We start from the raw sequence: 27,623 nt of genomic DNA on the forward strand, positions 1-27,623 counted from the left end.
TTTCCTCTACTGATGTATTCATCCTGCAAATTGCAGCAGCAACATCCTCCAGCCACAATTCCAACAACATTCTTAGTTCAAGTGCTAGTGAGGAAAATCACATACTATCACTGCTGGAGGGTACACAGCTACCAAAACCATGATATTGTCTGGTTTCACTCTCATATCGCTCACTTGACCCATCTTTGATATCTGTGCATCATCAAATATCTCTAATATTTGCTTCATCATACCTGTGTCTGTTGGGGGCCTATATTCATATTTTGCAGCAAACTGTTCAAAAATTCAGTAACACTCTCCCATGGGTAAATACTGTTGGAGCCATCAAGTACTATGACAATGTCCAGCTGAGTCTTGCATTCTGTAAAATGAGTGATAAGGGAGCAGCTATTTAGTAGCTATTAATAATGCCATAGCTTTTCTACTCAAACTAAAGTAGCACTCTTCCAATAGAGATGATTGACTTTGATTAGAAGGAACACCTAAGAGGGACTGCTGTCGGTGCTGACAGCAAGGATGGGAAAAGTGCAGCCCATGGGACATGTGTAACCCCTTTATCAAATGTTTGAAGTGTTTGAAGCCTCTCTACCAATCCCCAAAAGATCCCCAACCTGACCAAATTTTGAAATTTCCGTTGCTGTAGTTGTTGTTCATAGAATCATAGAATCGTAGAGTTGGAAGAGACCACAAGGGCAATCCAGTCCAACCCCCGCCATGCAGGAAATCTCAATCAAAGCATCCCCGACAGATTACCATTGTTGTGCAAAAGAGATTTGTAGGGCAAAAGGTGTATGACCACCCATCCCAAGAAATCCCCCACTACCCCCAAATGCCTCTCTGTTCATTTAAATCCCTCTCAAAATTGTTGTAAGAATTCCTTTTGGGTAGTTACGGATATGAAACAGATATGGTGGAGGCAGGGGTTTCTGTTCCACTGTTGATTGGAAAACAGATTTCTCTCCCCCCCCCCCAAATGTTGGAACTTTTTTTGTTACTTTGTGCAAAATCCACTTCTTAAATATACATTTTGTATTTTCTGCTACATACATTGTGTTTTCTTCCAAACACAACATTCTGAGTAAAAAGAGCCAATATAATTTTGTACAAAATACATTTTGGGCACAAAAACAGAACAAAAGTGCAGAAGTGCTGATCTTTCTTTTGCTAGAGAATAAAAAATATCTTACAGTGGTTGACAGCTTTTTGGATGGGAAGCATTCTTTACATTAGGGTAATAAAATATGCAAGTACATCCCTATTTTGTATTGCAGCTTTCAACCTAGCAAGACAAAGTAATGAAGGTGGCCTACATGGTTCTGGAATGCTTTGATATGATGACTTCTGATTTAGACTTGTAAGCTACCCTGGGATTCATTTTGGGAGAAAGACATGAATGAATGAACTAATGAATGATTAGCATGGTTCCTCAACACTTCACTCTGTAAAAGCTTGACACCTCACAGATTAAATGGAGCCCTTCTTGGACTGTGACTGAGTTGCTCATTCTCCAGCTTGCTCCCAGGCTGCTAGAAGTCAAGGCCTTTTAGAAACAAGAACCCTTTCCAAATATTTTGTTCTTCAAACAATATAAGGGAAGAGCATTTGTTTTGTTCACTCTGTTGCATCATTTGACTTTCCCCACTGTCCTCTGCAGAAAGGTGAACATCTGCTGTGTTCAAAAACACATGTTTTTGAATCCTGAACTTCTAGAATAGTAAACAGAATTAGGAAATTTGAATTATTATTATTATTATTATTATTATTATTATTATTATTATTATTGGACTAGAACTCCCAGAAATCACCACTCAGCATGTTCCAAACTGTGAAAAGTCTCATTTCCCCAGTATTTTCCTTTTCTATCATTCAAATATTTTGAAATATGTTTTGCCTCTATAGAGCATGGTTCCAAAATTGAGAATATTTCAATTTCACTGAGTATAGCCAGCCTGGTCAGTGGTGAGACATGATGGATAGTACTATTTCAGTAGCTTCTGGAAGGGAACACTCCCTCCCCCAGTTTAAAAGATTGAATAATATTCATAGGCCCAATACAGATGGCAGCCTGGGGCCAATTCTAGGGTTCCGGGGTGTGCAGCATCTGCATGCTCTGGAGACCTAGCATGTATGGATGGTGCCATCTTTACAGTGCCATCCATACAGGGTGATGCAAGCGTGGTGCTGCATCCACACCTCTGGGTGCTGCACTTCCGTCATGGATGCCGACAGGCACAGTTATGACATGCAGAGCATGTCACAAAAATAACCTGCTTTTCACAGGTTCATTTTACTCCGGAGGGATGCTGCGTGGTTTGGCTACTGCAGCATTCCTCCGGAGTGAAAATGGGAGCCTTTTGGGTGGTCTGTCGAACCCCAAAGTTGTCTTTCCTGGTTCTTAAGAATACACACACACACACACTAACCCAGGAAACCAGGGTTTGATTCCTTGCTCAGCCATGAAAACCCACTCGGCGATCTTGGGTGAGTCACACACTCTCAGCCCCAGAAAACACTTTGATAGGTTCACCTTTGGGTTGCTGTAAGTCGGAAACAATTCAAAAGCACACAGCAACAACAAACATGCTTTCTGACAGCATTTATACTGGTATTTTGTATTACCTATGATTTTCCTTAAGAGTTAGGGCAGCTGTTGTTTTTTTTCAGTGATTGCAACTCATTCCAGCCATCCTTGAATTTGTAATCACATGAATAAGCATGTAGCCCACAATGTCATTACAAGAAATGCCAGTAATTTTTTTAAGAGGTGCTTTCAAGTTTGGAGGAACTGCTGAAAGTAATAATATGTATGGTTTCCTGGCTCTCATGTTACATTGACAAGTGTGGAATGGCTGTGATGGCTCACATGCAAAAGAAGCAAAAATTATGTAAAATTTGAAATGGTACTAAATCAAGAAAATAATGGTTCCGGCCTCCTTAAGCATGACTCAGAAAAATTGAAGAAAGATGGTTACAAGTCTGGCATTACTTATACTTGTCCTCAGCCAGGGAGCAAGGAAAAGAAAGGAGGAAGCAAAACCATATGTTTCCACTGCCTGCTGTGGAAAGAACCAAATCAACTTTCTATCTCTTTTTCAGAAAAAGTTCCAGTACTGACTGATCCTGTAGAGTGAGTTTGTTTCTGTTTTCTGTTCTTCCACAAAATTCAGTTAACACCCATGGTAGCATTTGTGGGGCATCCCAACTCCCATGATTTTTTTTTTCTTTGTTTAATAAAATATGCATCACCTCTTAGCCCAACTAAGTGATGCACAATGGATAAATACATTCATTTAAAAACAATGTACAAAGCAGTTTTAAAAATCAACATTCAATTAAAACAATCCCAAAAACCATCCTTGGATTTAGAGATTGTTTTAATTGCATGTTGATTATAAAACAGTGCCGTCTTGGCTGCTTGCTAAAAGCTCAAAATGGATAGAGACAAACTGACTTGGGAGGAAGACAATGGGATTCCTGAACGGCTGATGGCTTTAACTTTGGAGTAACAAAAACAGTGATTGGATTTAGGACAACCCCAAAATAAATGCACAAGGAAGTTGGCTGGGAACAGGGCACGGGGTATGTGGTAAATATGGTCTTACTTGCCTTTGCTGTTGTTTCAAGTGCAAGAGGACATGCAGAAACCTGGGGGGAGGGGGGAGCAATCAGCAAACCCATTCAGATTTTATTTTTGTATTACTGGGGTCCTTCACTTATCTTTGGGTCTGTGCCCTTCCCATGGGAATGTTTTGTGGTGTTCCAAAAGTCATTGTGACCTCTTAAGAACATGCCTGGCTCCAGATATGAAAATATGGAAACTCCATATATAGCATGGAGGGTGTTGGGTATACTAAAATTTGGGAAAGCCACTTCAAAAAGCTGCTTTTTGTGTAGCATACTAAGTAGGCTCAGGTGTTATCATGAGGCCCAAATTTAATTGTACTAGCTTTTGTAGCCACTGGAAGTAAGACAGTAAAAAAAAAAAAATCATGCAGGGGAAGAGAAGCTAAAATGTTAGAGTCATAGGTGTGCATTTGTATGTGGTGTTTATAGATGGAAGATTTGTGCAGCCAGAAAGGTTAGGCCACATCCTCTGTGGCTTTCAGGTGACTAGGAATAAAAGCAGCAAAAATATCTTATTTAAACAGACTTTAAGCTTCTAACTGGTTGGGGTAGTGGAACAGATATGCTGGTTTTTAATATGTAATAGATTTTATGTGGGTTTTTTTTACTGTTCTAAATGAATGATTTTAAATCAGCGGTACTCAATCCTTTCACAGGAGTCACCTAAGACCATTGGAAAACACATATTTCTGATGGTCTTAGGAACTGAGACACTGCATTCAAGGGTCATAGCATTAGGAAGGTTGAGAATCACTGTTTTAAGTGGACTGTTGTTTAATATATATATATATATATATATATATATATATATATATATATATATATGAGAAATTTTGTTTTAATGTACAGCATTAGCCACTTTGGGTCCCGTTTAGGAAAAAAGCAATAAATAAATAAATAAATAAATAAATAAATAAATAATAGTAAATAATCTTTTCTTATTTGCAGCCACAAAGTACCACCCTCTGGGATCTATCTCTACCCAAATATAGAAACTGAGTTGTGCGTGCAAGTGATGTCTATATCCTTCTGCCTGGAAAGCCCAGAATCCAACCACCTGCCAACTACAAAGAGCAGAGCCTCATCATGACTAAATGTTGTTTTTCTAATCAAAACTTGAGCAGAACTTGTGGCATCCCTTATGCTCCAGTTATACAATGAGATGTAAAAAAGCAAGTTTATGAGGGTGTCTTAAGTCATTTGTCTTCTTGATCTAAAGAGACACTTAGTTCACTGTGACTTTCTGCAGATTATTTTTAGCTGGAACTTTGCTCATGACATAGCATCCCAAACTCTGTTTATGCAAAAATGAATTCCAGAGGCAGCAAGCAATTAGGTAATATACAGATAATGATAACATTTACTTAACTTGGTAATGCTGGTAGCCTTGACAAATAGACTGTGCTTCTGGCACATCCCTCTGTATACATTAGTTGCCCTTGATCTCAATAATTTCAACACATACAAGAGTAGCCTTCTCATACACATACCTTGTACAGATGGGGCAATGGAGTTGACAACCTCAAAAGTGGAGCTGACATTGGAACAGATGCCAGTTGTGTAATGCAAGCGTCCACATTTGTAAGCATAAAGAGGCCCACATGCCTTCAGAAAGGAAGAAAAAGTTGTAATTTAAATAATTTAGATTACTGTATAATGATTGCCAGTCTCTGCTGGCTCAAAATGTCTGAAAATCTGCTGTTTGAAGTTTATAATGGTAAAGTATATGGCAATGGGCAGAAAGATGAATATTCCCTAAAAAGCAGGAGAAATGGTCCATGGACAAATTACAGACTGGAACCGGTCCATATTTACCTGAGTCCAGGTCAGTTTTATCAGGGTTTTTTTTATTTTATTTTAAAATATCAAAATGTAGGTGAAGTAGTTTTTGTGGATTTTTCGGGCTATGTGGCCATGTTCTAGAAGAGTTTCTTCCTGACGTTTCGCCAGCATTGCCAGACAAAGAAGCTAAGAACAAAGCCAGGATTATATCTGCAATTTTGTTGAGAGGAAATAAACCAGAGACATTGGCTGCCAGATGACACAACAGATAAACAGATATGGTTTGTTTAGCCACTCCTTCTGTAAGAAGGAGCACCCACACACAGCACTTAGCTGCTCATTCACAACCACTCAGGGTGCGTGTTTTGTGGTGTAGTGTACCAACATATATTTGTGTAAAATGCTTGTGTACTCACCAAAAAGCCTCCTTTGGGATTGGTCACTAAAGTGGATCCGAGGGTCATGTTCTCCTTTACTTCTGCAACTTGAGGAATGGACGTGTTAGCTATAAATAGATAAAAAATGTTAAGTATGTGTCTATGTGCAAAGAAGCTGTTAAATTCAGCAATTTATCTAAACTGAAAGATCCAACCTTTTATTTTTTAAAAAACAAACCACAGTTCTTTTTTTATTTCCTGCCTCCTCCCTCTTCCTTCTTGATTAGGATTCCGATCCTCAAGCCAAAAGCCTGGCTCTCATCCCAGAATCTTTGTCTGGGACACTGCTTCACATAGTTTTCTTGAACCTCAAAGAAAATGTCAGACAAGCTATGCAGTGACAGCAAGAAACAAAGATGTACAGAAACTTGCTCCTTAGAACAAATAAACTTTCCAGTCTATATGATTCTGCTATTAGATTGAAAGATTATTTGATATAAAGAGATTGGCAGCATATATAGTACTTCTATAAGGGCACGAGTGGTGAAAAGTTATGAGAAAAGATAGTTTCCTTTATATGTAAAGTGACTCATGAAAAGTTAAAGGCCTGTTACAGACAGCCAAAATAAAGCTGCTTCGAGTCACAGTGGAGGTATGGTATTTCAATGATGCATGCATCCTAAGAGTCCAGAAGTCACACCAAAGCCACGCTCCAGACTGGAGCATGGCTTTGGTGCGACTTCTGGACTCTTAGGATGCATGCATCATTGAAATACCATACCTCCACTGTGACTCGAAGCAGCTTTATTTTGGCTGTCTGTAACAGGCCATAGGTTGTTAAAACCAACCTGAGTACAAGAACAAGTCCCTTGGTATGATTGCAGGAATAGGGCCTTACTATCATGGAAGGTGAAAGAAGATTCTGTAGGTAAGAGGGAAAAAATAGTTTCTCCTCTTGTCCAAAGCTCAGCATTGTCAAATAAAGCAAGTAAAAGGAAGGGGGAAAATGCTCATTGAGAAATTGGCTCTTCTGAGGAAGTGATGTAGGTACCATTGCTTCTCCTTGGACTGAAAGTATTCATTTAGACATGAAAGCTATCATGGTTGGCTGCTACCAAAGGCCTCTCAGCTTATCTCCTGACACACACATATCCCCTTTGTCCCTAACTTTGCTGCATTGACTAACAGAGGTCTGAGGAGACATTTCGCTTATGCTTGCTTGCATATTAGCTGAATGCTATGGGTTCCCAGAGTTCTGCTAGCTTTACATGACAAGGTTGGGGACTCATATGAAGTGGCACATATATACAGACAGAGAAGCAGGGCTAGAGTATTTGAATCTACACACTTTGAGTTCTCATGCACTGCAGAAAGTGTCTCAATAGGCACAGTATTCCTGGGAGGTGTCAATTCAAAAAAATTTAACTAGGTATAGTCATCCACTTTCTGAGGCAATTTGTGCTACTGTTAAAACAATTCATAACATCAGGAAGTTCTTTCTAAGATTTAGTTGAAATCCTTTTTCTTACTATTGATCTTGCTGGTTTGGACCAACAGAGAATAAATGTGTTCTCTGTTGCTCTTTTGGACATAAAGACTTTTGATATCTGAAGTGATGCTAAGATGACAACACAAGAGTTGTGAAGAAAATGCAGACAAGGCCTTCACTATTTCTGTGCTGGTTCTGTTTCCAATTTCTGACACATCCTTTGCTCTCTTACCTGGCAAATTTAATTTTACACATGGCAAACCACTGCCTTGGCCCACAGGGCATTTATACACATCACCCGTTTTCTTCTGGGGTTGACCATCTAAGGGAGACCCTATAAGCACCCTGCAAAAGGAAGGAAACCACAGTTATCTTCTTGGAAATTTCACCCTAGGATTCTTGCAGTTAAGGGATTGTTTCTTTTATTAAACAAAATCAGTAGGATGATATATCAACAGAAAAGAAGCATGTTTATAGTAGGAGATCCAATGGTTTGTGTTGCTTATAGTTTTTTTGGGAAAGTGTGTACATGTGAGATGATGTATTAAAAAATCATCTTACCATTTTCCTTCTTCATTTTCAAACTGCTGAACAGTGTATCCAAACATATCTTCCACTGGGCCACTGAAGGTCATTGTATCTTTCACATCAACATTGAAAGACAGAGTGAGATGCAGCACAGCTGTGAAAGAAAAAAACATGTGGAAAAATGTGCATAGTTGTGTTAAGCAAGAAAGGTTAGGGATGCCTCAGCAAATATGGAAGTGGATTAATCTGCAAGGAGATATGTGCCCCCTCTTTTTTACAACTGGATTTTGAATTAAGCTTGCTACTTAGCAGTGTGATTGAGCATATATCCATGCTTCTTTTGGACCAAATACAAAGATCTCTGCAAATACAAAGAACTCTGCAGTAACCTATGGGAAATTTTGGGTAGCAGGTGGAACTGGGTTGAGTCATATTATTATTTATTATTGTTTTGTATAGCACCATCGGCATACATGGCAGGGTCTGTATAACAATAAAGTTGCCATCAATGTACATGGTGCTGTACAGCAGTAATATAGCTGTCTAGTTCAATGTTCACTATTTAGCTTATGGATCAAAAAAGAAGAGACTTTTGAAGGCATGCTTCATATGCAGATGGAGCTTGTCAGACTGAACTTCCTTCTTTCTCTGCTTGTGCCTTCAACCAGTAGTTCAACCAGTAGTTCAACCAGTCTAGCTTGGTGTTCTGTTTGACTCCAGTAATGAATCCAACTGTAAGTCAACTCAAATTGAGTACTACTCCTTGGGATCAGTTGGGAATTCTCCCATATCTTATTCTCTCACTAAGATGACATAATTCTTCTCTCCATGTTTCTATCTTCCTTCTGATACTGAACTGACGTTTGTTTTATTTTCTGGATCCTGCCCCCCTCCTGCTCTTTCTCTCATCCCATTAACCCTCATCCTCCAACTTAAGGCCCATCATCACACTCCCTCTTTGCCAGTATCCTTGTTGTCCATGTGTGATCAGAAAGGCACCTCATTATATAAAAAGGACCACTTGGAATATCTATTTCTTGGTCATACTGAAATTCCAAGAAAATTTAAATGTGTAGGAATTCATCTTCACAATTCTCTTAGCCTTTGTTGCAGGAAGACTCCATAGCCACAGCTCATTCACTGCTACCTCTGGGAAAGGGAGAAAGAACCAGGTCCTGCTCTTCTCTTACCTGTGGTCAAAGGACCTAATACTCTGCTTGGAAACTTCAGTGTAAATGTTGATCCAAACATTTCACCAACAGTTTCTGTATTCACTGCTCTACATTCTGTGAGAACACCAAATACTAAACTCAATTCGTAATTTTAGGGCCCATTCACATTACAAAAAACATCGGTTCTGAAACCGATTCAATCACTTGAAGTTCCTACTCACCCCGAATCTCACACAAGCGAATCCGGAGCTTGCACACCCGTTCCGTGTTAAATGGCCCCTAGCGCGGGTCTTTTGAAATCGGCGCAAATGCCGTTTCTTTTTAAAAACCCCGGGTCCTGGGAATGAGAACTTTGCCTCGATCACGATCGAGGCAAATTGAGGGAGGGATTTAGGTCAGAGGGTGGGCAAAGGGCAAGGCATTTCCTCCCCTCATCGGAGGGGAGGGGGAGGAGGAAAGAGCCCTGAGAAGAAGGGCTGCTGCTGGGCAAGGGGATGCTCTCCTCCTCCTCCTCCTCCTCCTCCTCCTCTTCCTCCTCCTCCTGCTCTCCTGCTGGCCCCTGCTCCCTCCGGGGCCATTCAAGGCCGCCTCTCTTGCTGGGGGACTTGGCCAACCCCAGGAGGGCACATTGTATGCCCACGGAGGCAGCCGCTTCCAGCCTGGAGCCTGGCACCCAGAGAGGGGCTCCCCTGAGAGCCAGCCTGGCAGCCAGGGGATGGCGGGAGGAGGAGGAGGAGGGTCGCTGGCCAGGCAGCAGCAGACCTCCAGCAGCTGAAGCAGGGAGAGAGATTCCTCTCTCTCTCTCTCTCTCTCTCTCTGTGTGTGTGTGTGTGTGTGTGTCAGAGGGAAAAGGGGGTGGTGGTCTACTTCCCGCTCCCGCAGCCTCCCCATTGCTCTTCTCCCTCATGATCCCAAGGCTGGAAGGGATCCCCAAGGGACATCCAGTCCAACCCCCAATCAAAGCAACACCCCCCCCCCCTTTTCAAGCAGCCTCTTTTGACCATTTATGCGCATTTTTGACCATTTATGCGCATTTTTTGGGGGGTGACATGTCTGTGTGCTTGCTTGTGCTTTATTTCCTCTTGCTCCTGGATTATTTATTATTATTATTATTATTATTGTTGTTGTTGTTGTTGTTATTATTACTGTTATATGCGGATGCTACAGTCAGAATGCCTGCACTGCATTTCCCCTTTATTCCCAATTGATTCCATGGGTTAGAGCATTCCCGCCCCTCATCGGAGGGGAGAGAGAGGAGGAAAGAGCCCAAAGGGTGGATGCTAAGGGTGACAGGTGGCAAAAGGGGAGGCTGGGCTGCATAGGGCTGGGGGTGGGGGGGGGGAGATGGAGAAAGTGATGGAGGAGGAGGAAGGAGGAAGAGGAAGAGGAGGATTGCCAAGGCTGGGGGATGTAGGGAAATGGATGCAGCAGAAGCATTTATGCGCATTTTTTGACCATTTATGCGCATTTTTGGGGGGTGACATGTCTGTGTGCTTGCTATTTCCTCTTGCTCCTGGATTATTATTATTATTATTATTATTATTATTATTATTATTAATGCGCTGCATTTCCCATTTATTCCCAATTGATTCCATGAGGTCACTCTCTCTCAGCCTCAGTGGAAGGCAATGGCAAAGTGTAAGCAGGAGGAAAGGGGTCAGTTCAGCAGAGGGGGAAGCTACAATGTTGCAAAAGACCTCACTTACAATCAGTGTTACATTTTTAAACAATTTTTTGGAGCAAAGGGAAAGCTACAAATGTTGCTTTTAAAAGCATAAAAAAATGCATGACAATTCCATCCTTTGCCTGGGACGGGGCAGATCTGACCCAAATGCCCACAGGTTTATAAAAAAATTAACCCTGTGCCTGGCTCTTTAAAAAAAGGGAGGAGGGGGAGGACACTTTCCGATGCCCTGCAAAACGTCACCATTTGACAATCGCTTGATTGACAGCGGCCACCTCGCCGGCAGACAGAATGCATTCGATTTCTGTCAAAATGCATTCGATTTCAAATTTGTAGTGGGCACTTGCTAACGGAGCGATTCGGGGGAGGGGCATCCGGATCATCCCAGTTCCCTCCATGTCTTTTAGGCCAGTATGAATGGGGCCTTAGATAATGTGGATATGAAAACCATAACTAGTTGTATTTTCCCCCACTGATGTTAACTGATTTCAAATTAACTTCGATTTATGGTGACCATCAGAATAAGAGACCTCCAAGTCACCCTGCTCAGGTCTTGCAGACTCAGGGCTGTGGCTCCATTTATCTAACTTCTTCCTTTCTTACTGCCTTTAACCTTACCAAGCATGATTATCTTAGCCTCTCCTATTTCCATGGCTCAGGCTAAGTAGCTGCACATTGCATATTAAAAGATAAACAGATCCTGGCTGCAATTCTACTATATCTATTGGAAAAGAGAAGAGTGGTACAAATAATATATAAATTGCTGTCTTGCTAGTGGAAACATTTGGTTGCCACTGTGAGCACCATTGATCCAAGAGATCTTGCTGTTTGAGGCAAATGATCCAAAATATCAATTGACCTGTCCTCTCCCCACCCAGCCATCCCACCCTAACAAATCACTAACTGTTTCATGTTATTCTTATATCCTCCACTGAATTGGAGGGCAGCAGTACAGTAGTTTGGTGAATACAGGACTGGCTGTGACTTATACAACTATGCCACCCAACAGAAGAGGATGGTGGGTTGTGGGCTTGAGAGGAATAGCTTGAGCTATCACTGCTTTCTGCTGCTAGGATGAACTACCAGAGTTGCTTGACTCTATCCAGAGTAAAAAAAGTTTAGGCTACCCCAAACTGAGAAGTAGTATGGTGTCCTCAATGGATATGGTTTGATGCAGCAGAGCTCTTTGTATGTTCAGTAATGAACTGATACAGCTTTCATGTTTTTTAAAACCCATATCAAATGCACTCATCATCATCATCATCATCATCATCATCATCATCATCATCCCACCTTCCTCCCTGTACAGGGACTCAAGGCAGCTTACAAATCTAAACAGTCCAAATTAAAAAACTATAAAACATGCAAAATACAAGTTTAAAAAACAATTAAACAATTCAAACAATTAAAAACATTACATTATTAAAATTTAAATACTTTATGACGCAAGAATTGTAACATGAGCCAGAGAGCTCGATTGTGTGCAATACAAATTAAAGTACATAGGAGATATAAAAGAACACAACTGTATTTTTTGCCCCTCCTGTCCCTTTTCATAGGAATTGTAGTGAAGTTGTTTTTTTTGGATTATATTCCTGGTAGAAGAGTGCAACTCATAGTTGTTGATAATTAAGTGATGCTAGGATTCACAATGCATTTTAAGAGGCCATAATCAAGTCTTTTGGTGCCTTTTACAGTAGTCAAAGCTGATAGAACAGAACTATTGCTTGTAAAAGTCTGCCTGCCACCATTAGTGGTCTTATGATCCTTGAGAAAACACACATATAAATTGTGCATGTTTATGTGCACACATACTCTAAAAATTACTGACAATAACTGAAGTTAAATGGAGATATTTTGATGGCTTTGCTTTTTTGACAAAAGTAATGCCAACAGCCCCATATCTAGAGACTGGTTTTATTTTGAAGGTTCAAATTATTGAATCTGTAGCTGGCATGACACTTGGAGATTCTGGGATCTGTAGTCCAAAAAGGTAACTTCCCTTAGCCTCTTTTCATGTTTTAACAGCTTTAACTAGAACACAAAAAATAAAATTATAATAACTAAACCATCTGCAACAAAAATTGTTTTTAAATGGAAAAATAATCTGAAGTTGATGAATTATTTTATCCTATATGTTAGTAGCAAACCCATTTTCTGAGTGTGAGTTCTTATGTATCCAAAAACAACACCATGTGCAAAGGAAGGTATTAGAATACTTAGGGTAAATACAAAAGTAGGTTCTTTAGGATCTTTTCAATTGAAAAATACTACTTTGGGTCATTGTTGTGGATAAAACACCTTTTGAAGGGGCACAGTTGTCACGATGAAATGCCTGCCTTCTACTGCTGGCACTTTGTGGACTGCCCTTCACAGAACCTAAGCAAGCACGATGCAGATATATGTGGATGTGGAACTGCGAATCTCACCTTTTGTATCTCAAGGATATTTGAAAAATTAAGCCCCCCCTCTCTCTACACACACACAGAGAGAGAGATTCCCCATCATAACAAAAGGTGTTCTGTAATTATTAAACACTAAGTTTAACTTGTTATGGTGCTTTTGAATAGTCTTTTGAAGCTCCATTATTTTACAAAAGATTAAAAAGGTACTTTATAAGCATCCATGACATCATGTGCTCATGGCAAACACATTATGTTCTCAGCCATGGTGAGTGAAGTACCCTTTAGGATCTTTTCTAGTTCTTTCATTCCTAGTCTTCTTCTGGTTTCTTGACTGCAGTCTCCATTCTGATCCATGTTTTATCCAAGGTATGGGAAATCTTTAACTACTGTACTTTGATTTCCTTGTTGTCTAAGTTGAATTTATGTAGTTCTTCTATGGATGCTATTTTTGTTTTATTTGCAGCATTCAGCCTGCTTTTCAACTTTCTTCCTCTACCTTCTTCAGTAATTTTTCCAAAGTTTTATAGTGTCACCCACATACCTTAGCTTGTTGATGTTCCTTCCTGCTACCTTCACCCCTTCTTCTGAATCTAAACCTGCTCTTCTTGTGATATTCTCAGCATATATGTTGAACAAATAAATGATAGTATGCAGCCTTGACTAACCTCTTTGCCTATTGGGAACCATTCTGTTTCTCTATATTCTGTTCTATTGGTAGCCTCTTGTCTAACCTTGTAGTAATTTAAAACTTGTTGAACATTTAGAATGCAGTTTAAGCATCCACAGAAAGGGAATACAAACGCAGAAAATAGATAAGTGCTAGGTCAAACAGATTTCAAGGTTTCACTTTCCATATCACTAGAAATTTGAAAACTGAATGAAAATGTAATAATGGGGGTGGGTTCATGTTAGGGGAGGAAATGCCCTAATTTTGTGTCTCCCTGTGTTTATAACTACACCTCCCTTCACATACACAGAGTTTTTCAAAACCAGACAAACTTCTGTCCATTTCCATTTTTGGCTTTTTAATGCATTTTTGGCAGTTTATGTGACTGCCAAGGTTCCAGGGACACAAAAGTGGTCCCTAGCCCAACACAGTTGCCCACATCCCTCCTCTGAGCTCTTGACCATTGCTACAAAAAATCTTTGGTACTAAAGCCATTCGTATATACTATAGTATATCTGTATCACATTATTGTCAGCTGAAAATTGGTGCCCAAAGATCTTAGTGTCCTTTTAACATTATCAGGACTGATTTTTTATACAGCCACAACTGAAACTCATATGGCTATTAATTTCATAGTTGGCTAAACACCAGTATTTCCAATAAACCCTTGTACAAAGCTTTCCATTTTTCCAGCTAAGAATTCAGAATGTGCCTATTCCTATGATCCATAAAAGAACTTTTGTTTAAACTTTCTTCTAGCTTCTCTGCCTTAATCTTTAGCCTTTGTAGAAGAAGAAACTGCCATCCTGGACAAATGCCAATAAACAATAAAAGTTCAAATTCTTTTTATTAGAAAACTCACAACACTCTGCTGAAGTAAATCAGAACTATGGATCTTGCAAAAGCCTTAAATTCCATAATTAAGACATGTCAGATCTAGTATTAGACTTTGATCAAGTCCAGCGAACAAAGGCTTTATTCACGGGAGTATGCAGTCATAAGCTTTGGTCACAGATTTATAGTAACTGAGAAATATACTAAGCAAAGGCTTGACATCTTCTTGTAAGCATATAAAAACTGATTTAGAAAAAACACTTGCTGGATACAGTTGTAACTGGTTCAACTGTATAACCAGAGCCAGTGTGTCGCTGTAGTGAATGAGAATTAAGGAGACATGGGTTTTCATTAGGGATGGAAAAGAAACTCATAGTAATTGTTGTTTTATTGTTTTTAAATGAATGCACCTCATCTGTGGTCAGTAAGATTGTTAATGAGTATCTTTTGATTTTCCATAACTGGAAAATAACAAGAAGTAACATATTCACAAATAAAATGTACAGCTTGAAACAGTCCTTCTGGTTTCTTCCAACTCTATGATTCTATGTATATCTTTGGGGAAAAAACTGTATAAACATGATTTAGTCAATGCGGAAATGCATGCATTACAAAAAATGCATACATTAAGAAAAATACACGTAAAGTCTATTATTTAGGAAAAATGCATACCAAAATACACCCAACTCCTCCCTCCAATCCCACCTCAGTCATGCAACCAGATATGAATCAAGGACAGCAAGAAAATGCAGACTGAATTAAAAAAAAACACAGTAAAATGAAACTGAAATATTTTGACATCTCCAGTTCAAATCCAACTCTGTGACAAAGTCCACTGTGTGAAGATGGGAATAGCCACTGTGTCTTATCACAAGGAAGTCTTGCAAGACTATAATGGAGGAGTGAGTGTGCTGTAAACATTGCCTGCAGTCTTTGGAAGTCATTTCCAACTTATGGAGACCTGAAGGTGACACTATCATGAGGTTTCTGGGGCTGAGAGCATGTGATTCTCCCAAAATCACCCAGTGGGTTTCCACAACCAAGCAAGGAATTGAACCCTGATCTCCACAGGCCTAGTCCAACCTTCAAACCACTATACGACACTGGATAAAGGATAGTTATTGGATAATAAGGCTATGATTGGTAAAATATCATACATACATACTTTTAAATTGTACAATGGGCTTCCAGATGGACCTCCAGATACTTTGGATTTCAACTCCCAAAGCCAAAGTGCCCAATGGTAAGGGATTATGGATAATTCAAAACTTCTGGCAGGTTACCTACCTCTATTCTAAAAATACTCCTTTCCATATATGCAATTCTCTTTTCATTCACACAGCAGTCACATTGGATCCAGCCATGCCTATTCTCTCTAATTGTGAACATCTATTTTGAAAACTTTAAAACATTCAACAATTTAAAACCACCAGCCCCGACACTTCAGTCTTACCACCACTAAGAAACTGTTAAATGCTGTAACCTGCCTTTACCCTGGAATCAAATGTGATAAAAGGCAGTATGTTTTGAATAAAATACCATCACTCAATACACACAGAACATTGAGAATTGGAGGTAGAAAGCAGCAATTTCATCCTTCTGCAAAGACTAGCAGTGCAATCCTATACATGCTACTCAGGAGTGGTTTGCATTGAATTCAGTGGGGATTAGCCCTAGCTGAGTACAAGACTATTGCCTTGGTACAATTAATGTTAAACAGCAAAAAGAAAATGAGCTTTTCAATAAACACTATTTTTTGTTTCATAATACTTTCTGACAACATGTTTGCTATAGTAGTTTTAGACCTGCAAGTTTTCACTGTTGCTTGCCCTGCATTAATACTAATAATAATTATAAATTATATATTTGCATTAAAATCTCCCATGTGAACTGGAATTAAATCAGATGTGTGTGCTGAACTGGTTACTGAATCTTTATTGGCCTGAGACATAGACTAATTGAGTTGGAAAAGATCACATGGACCATTCAGTCCAAATCCGCCATGCAGGAAACCAAGGCACTCTTGACAGATGGATATTCAACCTCTGTTTAAATACCTCCAAAGGAGTTTCCACCACACTCTGAGGCAGTGTGTCCCACTGCCCAACAGTTCTTACCATCATGAAGTTCTATTGTTTGAAGCCATTGCTCCTTGTTCACTTCAGTTGCAGCTCAAGCTTGAACTAAACTATTAATAGCTTGAATATATATGTGTGTGTGTGTATGTGTGTGTATATATATCCCATTATGAATGTATTTAATAGGAATGGATAGCTCAAAGAGAGGTCATATGTGACTTCACTTGCCCATTAATAATGTCCATGAAGTTCTGATTAAATCTCTAAGAATGTTGTGTTAAAACATTTAAACTGTCAGATGCTGGGATCAAAAGTCTGAAAATGTTAATAACTAGAGAGTAAATTAAGACTCAACTGGACTAGTCACACCATTTCATAGTCATCCTCCTCACATACTAAACACTCTTGGCTTTGAATCAAGATTTCTATGAGGACAAACAGGTAAGTACCAAGTCCCCCCACCCCAAATACAGAAAATACTTAAGCAAGACTGTATCTTCTTTCTTGGGGTTACTTTATTGTTTTTGTACATGTTCCACAAATTCCAATGTTGTTATTGAATTAGATATTCCAGTTCATTTTTGCTAGAACAATCATTACCACTAGCACTGCAGCAAGGAAAATGTATTTAAATAAGGACACTAGATGCTCACCTCATCAGTCACTTAGAAAAATAGTATTCTCATTTCAATAACGCATGGTACAGATGTGTATCATCATGGTAGAAACAGATTCCCCTTTTCCCCACTGTTGCAGATTTATTCTATGGTAAGATGCAATGGATCACCATCATCAATCTTCTTCAGAACTAGATTCCTCCTCTTGATCAGAGACCTCAGCTACAGGAAAACGCAAAATAGCAGCTACACCTGTCAGCTGTCCAAGCTGTTCCCCAGACACATGCAGACTAGAGAAAATGCGAACAGTGCCCATGTTGTCCCGCACACTATCTACTAGTCGAACATATCGGCTGCGAGTAGCCACATCTTGATGTCTAAAAAGTTCATCACTTATCAATAAGGTATCAATAGCCATGGCTTCATTGGCCTTTTCCACATGCTTAAGGCCATAAAAAGCTCGGTCCGGTTCATGTTGTAACATCTTGTAGAAATCATCTAAGGCCTTCACTTCACTGGCTGCTTTAGTATCAGCAAGTCTACTCGTCACAGCAGGATCACACAGAACTTCCTTCAATGCGTATTTATGTCCAGAAGAAGAGTGTACCTAAAGAAGAAGAATTCCAGAAAGCATACACTAACTACTTTGATACTGAGTTGTTTCTCTCTTGAAATGTAAACTCTTTTGACCAGAGTATGTACTTTCAGGTAAGTTTTTAAATGCAAAAAAGTGACTAAAACATTTTTTGTTAAAGAAAAAATATTTAATCATCTTAAAACATTATTACATATTTTATGTAATGCTCTATATTCACTTACTATAGATAGATGGAATTGCATCTGGATTCAACTTTACCACAGCCCTGCATTTTCTAGTTGTATTTAAAATAAAACAGTTTCCCAAGTACCTAAGTTTCTCATTATTTGTTTGAACAGTACTTTTACTGATAATCATCTTATGTAGAGAGGAAGTGGCTTTTAAGAAAAATCTGGACTGAAATGTTAAGCATGCTTACTAGGAAATGCCTCATCAAATCTAATGAGGCATACTTTTGATACATACATACAGTATCAGGTTTCATATATTTGAAATCATCGTTAAAATCACAGAAATTTCTAAATTGAGTCCTTCATTTTCAGTGTGAATAGTACATTGGCAATCTGCTTCCACAGATTATTTTCCAAGGACTGAAATATGCAGGCAGGCCTTTAATAACTGTATTGAGCATTTTGTTATCTAAAATATGTTTAAATAAATGTACTGGTCATTGCTTCAAAGATCTCTTTTCTATCAAGCAAAGGCATTTTAGTTTAAATTACTGGCATGTATCTAGTTTAACAAAATCCTGGGAAAACTACAATGGAACTAGAAGCCTGTTTGCCCTTTTCTTTCCAAGTTGTATAAGCAGTAAAAACCAAAGTTAAATAAAATGTATGATGAATTTACATACAAGAAAACCCAGTTTTCAAAGAGCAACATTTTACTCAGCCATACTTTTGAATTATGTTAACTATATATGAATTTTACTACTTCTCATACTAAATGTGTTCGTACTTTCATCCTAAATATTGTGTCAGTCTACAAAGATATAGAGTTCTTAAGGGGAAGTATGCATGCAATCTGAAAGAGACTGTGGTCTGTTTCAGACTGCCAAAATAAAGCTGCTTCGGGTCTCTTTGGAGGTATGCTATTTAAATGATGCATGCATCCTAAGAATCTGGAAGCTGCACCAAAGCTGCACTCCAGTGATTAGGAATGGAGTGTGGCTTTGGCGCGACCTCCGGACTCTTAGGACCCATGCATCATTTAAACAGCATACCTCCAAAGAGACCCGAAGCAGCTTTATTTTGGCAGTCTGTAACAGGCCCAAGTTTCCACCTACACTGCAGAATTAATGCAGTCTGACACCGCTTTAATTGCAATGGCTCAGTTCAATGGAATTCTGGGATCTGTAGTTTTGTGAGATATCTAGGCTGCTCTATCAGAGAGCTTTGGTGCCACAACAAACTATAAGTCCCAGGATTCCATAGGATGGAGGCATGATAACTAAAGTGGCATCAAGCTGCATTAATTTTGTTGTGTGGCAGCAGCCTGATATGATCTGATTGGAGTCTAGGAAAGCTTACATTAGCAGTTCATTTTCTCAGTTGATCTCAATGGTGCAGCCCACAAAGGTTTCCAAACTTTAAACTTCCCAGTATTTTGGACTTTTATTTCCCAGAAAGCCAGTATAGTGTAGAGCAGTGGTCTCTAAACTGCCCTTTAAGAGATTTTGGACTTCAGCTCCCAGAAGCCTCAGCCATGGTAGCTAATAGTCTGGGATTCTGGGGACTGAAGTCCAAGTTCCCTTAAAGCACACAGTTTGGGAAGCACTGGTGTACTGTCAAAGTAGTTTGGTGGTTTGGCTGTTGGACTAGGGCTGCATCCACACTGCAGAAATAATCCGGTTTGACAGTACTTTAATTGCCATGGCTGAATGCTATGGAATTATGGGAACTATAGTTTGTTGCAGCACCAGAGCTCTCTGACAGAGAAGGGTATTGTCTGATTCATGAAAGCAGATATTTAGCAGGATGCTGTTGCATAATAAGGAAAGGTGATGATTGCCTCAAGTGTTTTCCTTTAAGGAACATGCTGTGATTTTTAATATGATGTGTTGTTTAGTAGAAACTGAGCGTCCCTTAGAGCCCTGGCGGCACAGAGGCTAAATTGCCTGTACTGCGGCCACTCACTCACAAACCACAAGGCTGTGGGTTCAATGCCATCCAGGGGCCCAGGGTCAACTCAGCCTGGCATCCTTCTGAGGTCTCTAAAAATCATTATGCAGATTGTTGGGGGCAATTATCTTACACGTTGTAAATGGCTTTGGGAGTACTTAATAGCAATAGCAGGTATATCTCACTGCGCCAATAAGTGGTATAGAAATGCACTCACTATTTAGAGAGGGGAGGAAGTATAAGGGGGGGAGAGTGGAAAGGAAGCAATGAAGTATGTTATGGAATGTATGTTTCAATGCTGTAAACCGTCCCGCTTGCATTGCGCAAAGGAGCAGGATAAAATAAATTGTATTATCATTATTACTATAAACACGTATTATGATGATGATGATGATGATGATTTTGCATGGCTGCCTCCCTGGGTTGAGGAGGACCTTGCTGTCAGTCTGGGGGCCTGCTGGAAGCTGGGTGGGCAGCGCTGTTGTTATTGCTATTGCTATTCTGCCTGCCTTTACCTGGAGGAACTTGTTCCTGTTCTCGAGGAGGAGCTTGTTGTCGGCCTTCAGGGCCTGCTGGAACATGTGTTGGCAGAACTGCTCCCGGACGAAGCCGGGGCTGGCCACCAGCACGCACTTGACCACCTCGAAGTTGACGTGGCGCTGGAGGGCCTGGGCCACCTGCTCGTAGAAGCGCAGCAGGGCGCGGTCGTGCTGGGCGCAGCTGCCGCGGCGCTTGCGGGGGATGCTGACCTCCACCTTGGCGCGGGTGAGGGTCATGCTGGGCGTGACCAGGCAGACGTGGGCCAGGCCCTCCTGCATCACCACGGCCGCCACGTCGGCGCTCCAGGCCGGGTCGCAGGCCTGCTCGATCCGCTCCAGCACCACGCTGTCCCACTGCTTCTTGGCCAGCGTGAACTGACGGTTGGGCTCCAGCTCGATGGTGTGGTAGGCGCCCATCTTGACGTACTCGTTCTCCTGGATGTTGGTGCCCTTGACGCGGAGCTGGCAGGCCTGCGAGTCGAAGTCGATGCTCTCCACGCAGAGGGTCAGCGTGGTGCGGACGCGGTTGCTGCCCACGCTCCCCGTCGAAGACTCCGTCTGCACCTTCCGGATGGTCGAGGCCCGCAGGCTGTCCCCCACCTGCAGCAGGTTGTAGGCGTGCCACATGTCCTCCGGCTCCTCCGGCACCAGCGTCACCTGCCCCGCGTTGTCCTTCTCCATGTCCTTCCGCAGCAGCTTCATCCTGGAGGCCGCAGGCCTAGTCGCGCGGCAGCCTCGCCTCCCTCTTCCTTCCTCACCAGGATCCTCACTGCGGCCTACCGCCGCCCGCGAAGCCCGGCCTCGATTTTCGAGGAGGTGTCTGCTCGGCTTGGCCGCTTCCGCTTCCTCCTCCCCATTTTGGGAAGACGCGCCGGCAGCCGCGCGCACAATTTTGCCTCACCGGGGCGGGGCTTCGCAAAGGCCACGCCCTCCACGTCTTCCTCAGCCTGTCCGCCCTCCCGCTTGGAGGGGCGGGGCTAACCAAAGGCCACGCCCTCGGACTCCTCTGCTTTCGACCCCACCATGGGCTTGGAGGGCGGAGCTTTCCAGAGGCCACGCCCACCATATTTTCCCTCCCGCTGGCTTGGAGAGGCAGAGCTTTCCAAATGCCATGCTCTCCTTGTCTTCCCTCAGCCGCCCAGTCTGCTGGGTTGGAGGGGCAGAGCTGACGAAAACCCACGCCCCTCCGGCCCTTCAGCCAACCCCATGTGCGTGGAGGGCGGAGCTAACCCTCCTAGGCTCTCCAGCCAATCCGATGTGCGTGGAGGGGCGGGGCTTTCCAAGTGTCACGCCCTCCGTGCCTTTTATTTGCCGCCTTGACCGCAACATTGGAGGAGCGGAGCTAACCAAAGGCCGCACCCTCTCCGTATTCCCTCAGCCGCCTTGGAGGGGCGGGGCTAACCAAACACCACGCCTTCTCCGTCTTCCCTCAACCGGCTTACTCTCCGACTTGGAGGGGCGGAGCTAACTAAATGCCACGCCCCCTCCGTTTCCCCTCTGCCGGCTCGAGTGGGGCATTGGAGGGGCGGGGCTAACCAAACGCCACGCCCCCCAGAACAATATCATCGGCACCGGAGCCCGCTACTTTTGGCGGACCAAACCCTGAGCGAATACGGTCAGAATTGAAAAGAGCGCATGCGCGCTAAAGAAGGCGAGAGTGTTGGAATACTGAAAAATCTCATATATATATATATAATGTATTTTATATAATTATCTTTTATTTTTAATGAAAAACATACTAAACGTATGTTATATAATTATTATTATTTTTAATTATAAATTTTAAAAATTAATTTTTTAAATTTATAATTTTAATTTAAAAAAATAATTTAAAATTATTTTTTAAAATTATTATGTTTTATATATTTATTAAATTGTAAAATTAATCACAAGCCCTTGACAAGTTTTTCCAGTGCGAGCGTAATGGGGACAGGGGTGACTAATCCCTCCAGGAACCAAAAGTTTGTGTTTAAATCAGTGATTTCCCAAACTTTGGACTTCAGCTCCCAGAATCCCTGACTGCTGCCCAAGATGGCAAAGGCTTCTGGGAGTTGAAGTCCAAAAGAACCGGAGGATCAGAGTTTGGGAAATCACTGATTGAAATGGTTAGATTTTAAAAGTTGTAGGTAAATGGTGTCTGGCACAATTTCCCCTCTCTGGCCTCCGCTTTCGATGCAGGGAGGCCAGTGGCAAGTGGGAAAGCCATGGGAGCTGGAGAGAAAGCACTGCTGCCTCATAGGTTGCCTAATAGGATCTATGTTTTCTAAATGTTTTAGATGTTCTAGATGTTTTAGCTGTTTTATTGAATTAATAATAAAGTCAGTGTTTTATTGATTGTATTTCATATCTGTACTGAGTTAATTTGTCGATGTAATCCCACCTCGATCCGCAGGGAGAAGCGGGAAAATACAAATAAATTATTATTATTATTATTATTATTAATAGATTTTTAAATTGAAAAGTTGAGGAGAGGGAACTGTCAAATTAACAATCTGTAAGGCACTCTGAAAGCTGTTGTTGCTCCACAGGGGAGTATAAATACACTTATCTCCATATTTGCAGCTTTGATATTTGTGGATTTGATTATTCAGGGATTTGATTAATATGTTCTCTCTAGGAATATCTAGGTTCTCCTAGATTGCAACTCTATGGTCAACTTCAACTAAAGGTCTCTAGAGTTTCCTAGAGAGAATACTTGCAGCTCCTCCAGTGCAATTCTGTGGTCAATGTCTGGCGTTGGAGGACCTAGGTGTCCTCTCAGGTAAAAACACAGTGTTTATGTTATTTGCGGTTTTTCCATATTCACGGGGGTCTTGTGCCCCTAACCCTAGAGAATATGGAAGGACAGGTGTACTCTAAAGTCAGTGGTCCCCAATCTGAGCCCTTTAAGGGATTTTGGACTTCAGCTCCCAGAATCCCACACTATTGGCCAACATGGCTGAGGCTTCTGGGAGCTGAAGTCCAAAGTCTCTTCAAGGGCACAGTTTGGGGACCACTAGAACATGGCCACATAGCCCCAAAAACCCACAAAAAAGCCTTCAACTTCACAACGATTTACCTTTGTCAAGGTGACTAGTTGTCCTACTTTTCCTGGACATGTCCTACATTTCATTCTTCTGTCCAGGAGGAATGTCAAAATGTCCTCCATGCGTTTAAATTTATATTAGTGTTTTCCACTTTTATTTGGAATGCTCTACATTTTTCTTGAAGGTCCTACATTTTGTGGTGCCTTGTTCTCCTTTGCTGTTATGACGTACGGTTATCTGACCTTTGTTAATTGATTGTATCTATTTAAAGCATTTTTATTTTTCTCTGCTAAAAGGCTATTGGAGTGGCTTATGCACAGTCATCTTAAGGTTGCTGCCATGCTGCATAAATAAAGCAGTATGTATGACACCACCACTATAACTGTCATATATTCAGAGATATAGCCATGTTAATCTGTAGGATCAGTATGTAGAGAGATCTTGTAGCACCTTTGAGACTAGCTGAAAGAAAGAAGTTGGCAGCATGAGCTTTTGCAGACTTTGACCAAATGCATCTGAAGAAGTAGACTTAACTCTAGAAAGCACATCCTTCCAACTTCTTTCTTTCAGTTAATCTCAAAGGTGCTCTAGCTACAAGATCTCTCATTTATTTAAATCAGTGATTCCCAAATTCTAGCATTCCAGGCTTTTGGATTTTGGTTCCCATAATCCTAAATCATTGGCCAAGATGGCTGAGACTTCTGGGAGCTGAAGTCCAAAAAACGTGGTGCACCAGAATTTGGGTATTACTGATTTAAAGCATTTGTTTACCCTCCTCAACCAAAAAGGCTATTGGCGTGGCCTATATACAGCCATCTTAAGGCTGCTGTCATGCTGCAGAAATAAAGCAGTATGACACCACCACTGTAACTGTCATGAATCAATGCTGTGGACTTCTGGGATTTGTAGTTTTGTGAGATGTTTAGCCTTCGCTGTCAAGAGTGCTGTGGTGCCCCACTAAGCTACTAATCCCTGAATTCATAGTACTGAGTCATGTCAGTTAAGGTGGTGTCAGACTGCTTTATTTTTGCAGCCTGGAAACAGTCTGGAATATTGGCTTAGGGAGCCGAAAAGGATTGGTCATCCAGGTTTTATGTTATTTATGGTGGCGGGTTCCTAGGAGGAGCAGAATTCAGCATTGGGGATGAAATCCATCTTTTTAGTTTCTAAGCAGGTTCAGAAGTGGGTACTATACCACCCAAATAGTGGAATGTATGAAGTTCTTATGTAAATATAAACCTCCTTCATGTGGCTGTGCTGGGCATAGCTTTCTGACTCATCTGGCAGAAACTGATGGTGATTCAGTGCCCTTTTCCATTGGACAATTAAGCAAGATCCAGAATTAAAAGCTGTAGTTGAAGTATCTGTTGCTGCTAATGCAATGTATGCTTCCACAGTCTTACCAAACAAAAGTAGCTAATCTATGTCAGGGGATGCATATTCCAGAGTGTGAGTAAATACATTCATTATACAGAAATAATATGGAAATACCTAGAAACTAATTGAGCTTGTCTATGATCATAATAGAGATGAACTGTAACTAGAAACTAATTTGTTCGCTGGGTAAAAGCTCACTTCTTTTATATGAATGCAGATGAAGCTATTGTACTAACACACACAAAAAAACCTGTTGTAATCAAGTTTGTCAGTAAGGTTTAATGATAGTGCACAGATTAAGCAGGCTTACTGTTGAGAGCCAGCATGGCCTAGTGGTTTGAGTGTTATACTACAACTCTGGAGACCAGGGTTTGATTCCCCACTTGGCCATGAAACCCATTGGGTCACATTGGGCAAGTCACACATTCTCAGCCTCGGGGGAAGGCAATGGCAAACCATTGAACAAATCTTGCCAAGGAAGCCCCATAATTCACTTTAGGATCACCATAAATTGGAAATGACTTGAAAGCACATAACAACAACACAAACTGTTGAGTCATCAAGTTGTGGTCTCTCTGAGTTTTGTTCTTTTCAGATCCTTGTGTAGCACTATGATGCCAGAAATAGCTGGTGCAGTGCAAAGATAAATGCAAAAAAAAAATTGTTTTCTGCACTCACCATCTCAACTCTCAACTGCACCTTATTCCAATGCATAACATGTTGGAGACAACTTTGAGGTGTGCTGTTTTTACGATTGCACCCAAAATAATTTTGCTAATCTAGTTTATTTGTGCAATCACATGGAACATATGAAACAAAGGTGGACAGACCAGTTGCCATTGGTCTCCATATATTGAAAGTTCCAGTTGCTGTGCAATGTCTTAAGCATTGTTTCTACAAGACAACTGTTAAAGGTGTGGTGTTGCAAGGGAAATTATGTGAACACTGTTCTGGAAGTTATTAATTCTGTTACCTATATTGTTCTTATATGTGAAGGGACAAGCTGTTCAAAACATTTACTGGAAATCTTAAGCGAACCAGCCTGGGAGCAAATCCCATGGGAGCCAGCGAGGGCTGAATAAGCATATCTGTTTGCAAGGTAAGAAGTATTTCTGAAGACTTCATTTTAGTCACTTCTGGTAATCCCAGTGCTGCAAGGCAACTGCTGTTTTGTAAAATAAATGATCTCCACAAGGCTGAAAGCATATCACAGACAAAACTGGTCTTCATTTCAAATTCCACTGTTTTAGGTTTTAGTAGAGTGGAGCAGTGGCCATGCCAAAAGGTTTGGTTGTGTAACAAATCATGCCTACCCAGGACAGCTGGTGATGTCTGTGTCAGCGATGCAGTGAATCTGCTACAGATTTTGGTCTGAACTTTAAAAGAGTTAGGGGGTGAACTCCTTTAAGCTAAAACCTGAAGAGGATTCACAGGCCCACTGACTTGGGACCCACCAGCTAATACTGAGGGTAAGGTGCCAGAAGCTACTGAGTTACTTTGAAAGATGCATTTTATATTTAACTCTGCTAGTCAAAATGTGACAATAATACATTTATTGCCTTTTCCTGGCATCCCAACTCAGGGTCCATCTATACCATAGAAATATTGCAGTTTGACATCACATTAATTGCCATGGCTCCATTTTACAAAATCCCTGCATTTGTAGTTTTGTGAGGCACCAGCACTTTTTGGAGAGGAGGCTATAAAACAACAGGTCCCAGGATTCCATAGGTTGGAGCTACAGCACTTAAAGTGGTGAAAAACTGCATTATTTCTACAGTCTAGATGCACCCTCCGCTATAAGAAGCAGCCGTCTCACTCTTCTAAGAGCAGTGCTGGCATTGCTGTTTGTTAAAGCCTTAATTTTAAATGAAATCAATACCACTGATTTCTGTGTATACAGATTTACAACATAGTGATATTGAAAGGAAAAAATTGTTGATGTGTAGACATTTCATCCTGACGCTCAGGATGTTACATTCAACCATCTGTTACCAATGTTGTAAAAGAAATAGTTTTTCAGGAATAGCTCTCCTCTTCAAGATAACAGATACTTATTCAGCAGCTGTAAGTACACAACCAAAGTAATTGCATGCTTAAAAAAAAGATTGCTTTTAAAATATGTATATTTAAGTTTTAACCTAGCACATTCCGTTGATTCTTGTGATATGTTCAGAAATCAATTAGGAAAGAAGTCTATATAAGCACTGACTTATTTCTCAGACAAAAACAGTTATGCAAAAGGATGCAAAAGGGGAATCAGTTGAAAACTATTATACAATATTGTGGTGATAACCATTTTGTACCACAGCGCCTGTCAGTCAGAAAAAAACCTCAACCACAAGCCACCATAGTGTGCTCATGATGCACCTTTTTCTTTTAAAGGCTGACAATAGAAAAGTACTGTGTTGTCAAGGAATATAGTTTTTATGGTCATATTTATTACTTTGTATGAAAAATGCCTGGTCTACCAAAAGCTTAACTTTATGGCAAATTGTACAAACCCATCCATATATGGTGTCCTCACTTGTTTTCTTCATTTAAAACAATCAAAAGTTCATCAAGGGGTTTTGGGGGTGGGAGAGGGGAATACTGAGTTGTGAAACCAAGCAAAAGTACTTGAAACAATATCAAATACAACTTCCGGGTCAGTTTATATTATCTTAGATATATGGTAACTCTAGGCAAATCCAAACTTTTGAAACA

The 27,623-nt window shown here is 40.9% G+C and overlaps 2 protein-coding genes across 2 annotated transcripts in view; both read right to left on the reverse strand.

The window, feature by feature from the left end:
- The window catches only part of ITGA1 (integrin subunit alpha 1), a 92,075-nt gene that overhangs the window by 61,071 nt on the left and 3,381 nt on the right, over positions 1–27,623 (reverse strand). The window contains exons 2-6 of the mRNA XM_089495763.1: positions 7,834–7,954; positions 7,505–7,617; positions 5,823–5,911; positions 5,115–5,229; positions 234–361 (exon numbers count right to left, since the gene is read on the reverse strand). Of these exons, the coding sequence (XP_089351889.1) occupies positions 234–361; positions 5,115–5,229; positions 5,823–5,911; positions 7,505–7,617; positions 7,834–7,954 (566 nt within the window). The remainder of the gene's footprint in view (positions 1–233; positions 362–5,114; positions 5,230–5,822; positions 5,912–7,504; positions 7,618–7,833; positions 7,955–27,623) is intronic.
- PELO (pelota mRNA surveillance and ribosome rescue factor) lies at positions 17,138–21,495 on the reverse strand. Its single transcript, XM_089495751.1, has 2 exons — positions 20,491–21,495; positions 17,138–17,864 (listed from the first exon to the last, which is right to left on the reverse strand). Exons 1-2 carry the CDS (start codon positions 21,214–21,216, stop codon positions 17,433–17,435), a joined length of 1,158 nt encoding a protein of 385 aa, XP_089351877.1. The 5' UTR covers positions 21,217–21,495; the 3' UTR covers positions 17,138–17,432.

This window comes from Sceloporus occidentalis, unplaced genomic scaffold (genome assembly GCF_023333645.1).
Source record: "Sceloporus occidentalis isolate IW3139 unplaced genomic scaffold, rSceOcc1.0.p SCAF_1, whole genome shotgun sequence".
NCBI classification, from domain to species: Eukaryota; Metazoa; Chordata; class Lepidosauria; order Squamata; family Phrynosomatidae; genus Sceloporus; species Sceloporus occidentalis.

What these genes read in the sequence shown, in the direction of transcription:
- PELO (XM_089495751.1), bottom strand. Translation starts at nt 21,216, where the DNA reads ATGAAGCTGCTGCGGAAGGACATGGAGAAGGACAACGCGGGGCAGGTG. An exon ending in ACAGGAACAAGTTCCTCCAG is followed by an intron (nt 17,865 to 20,490) that starts GTAAAGGCAGGC and finishes CTTCTTCTTTAG; the next exon opens with GTACACTCTTCTTCTGGACA.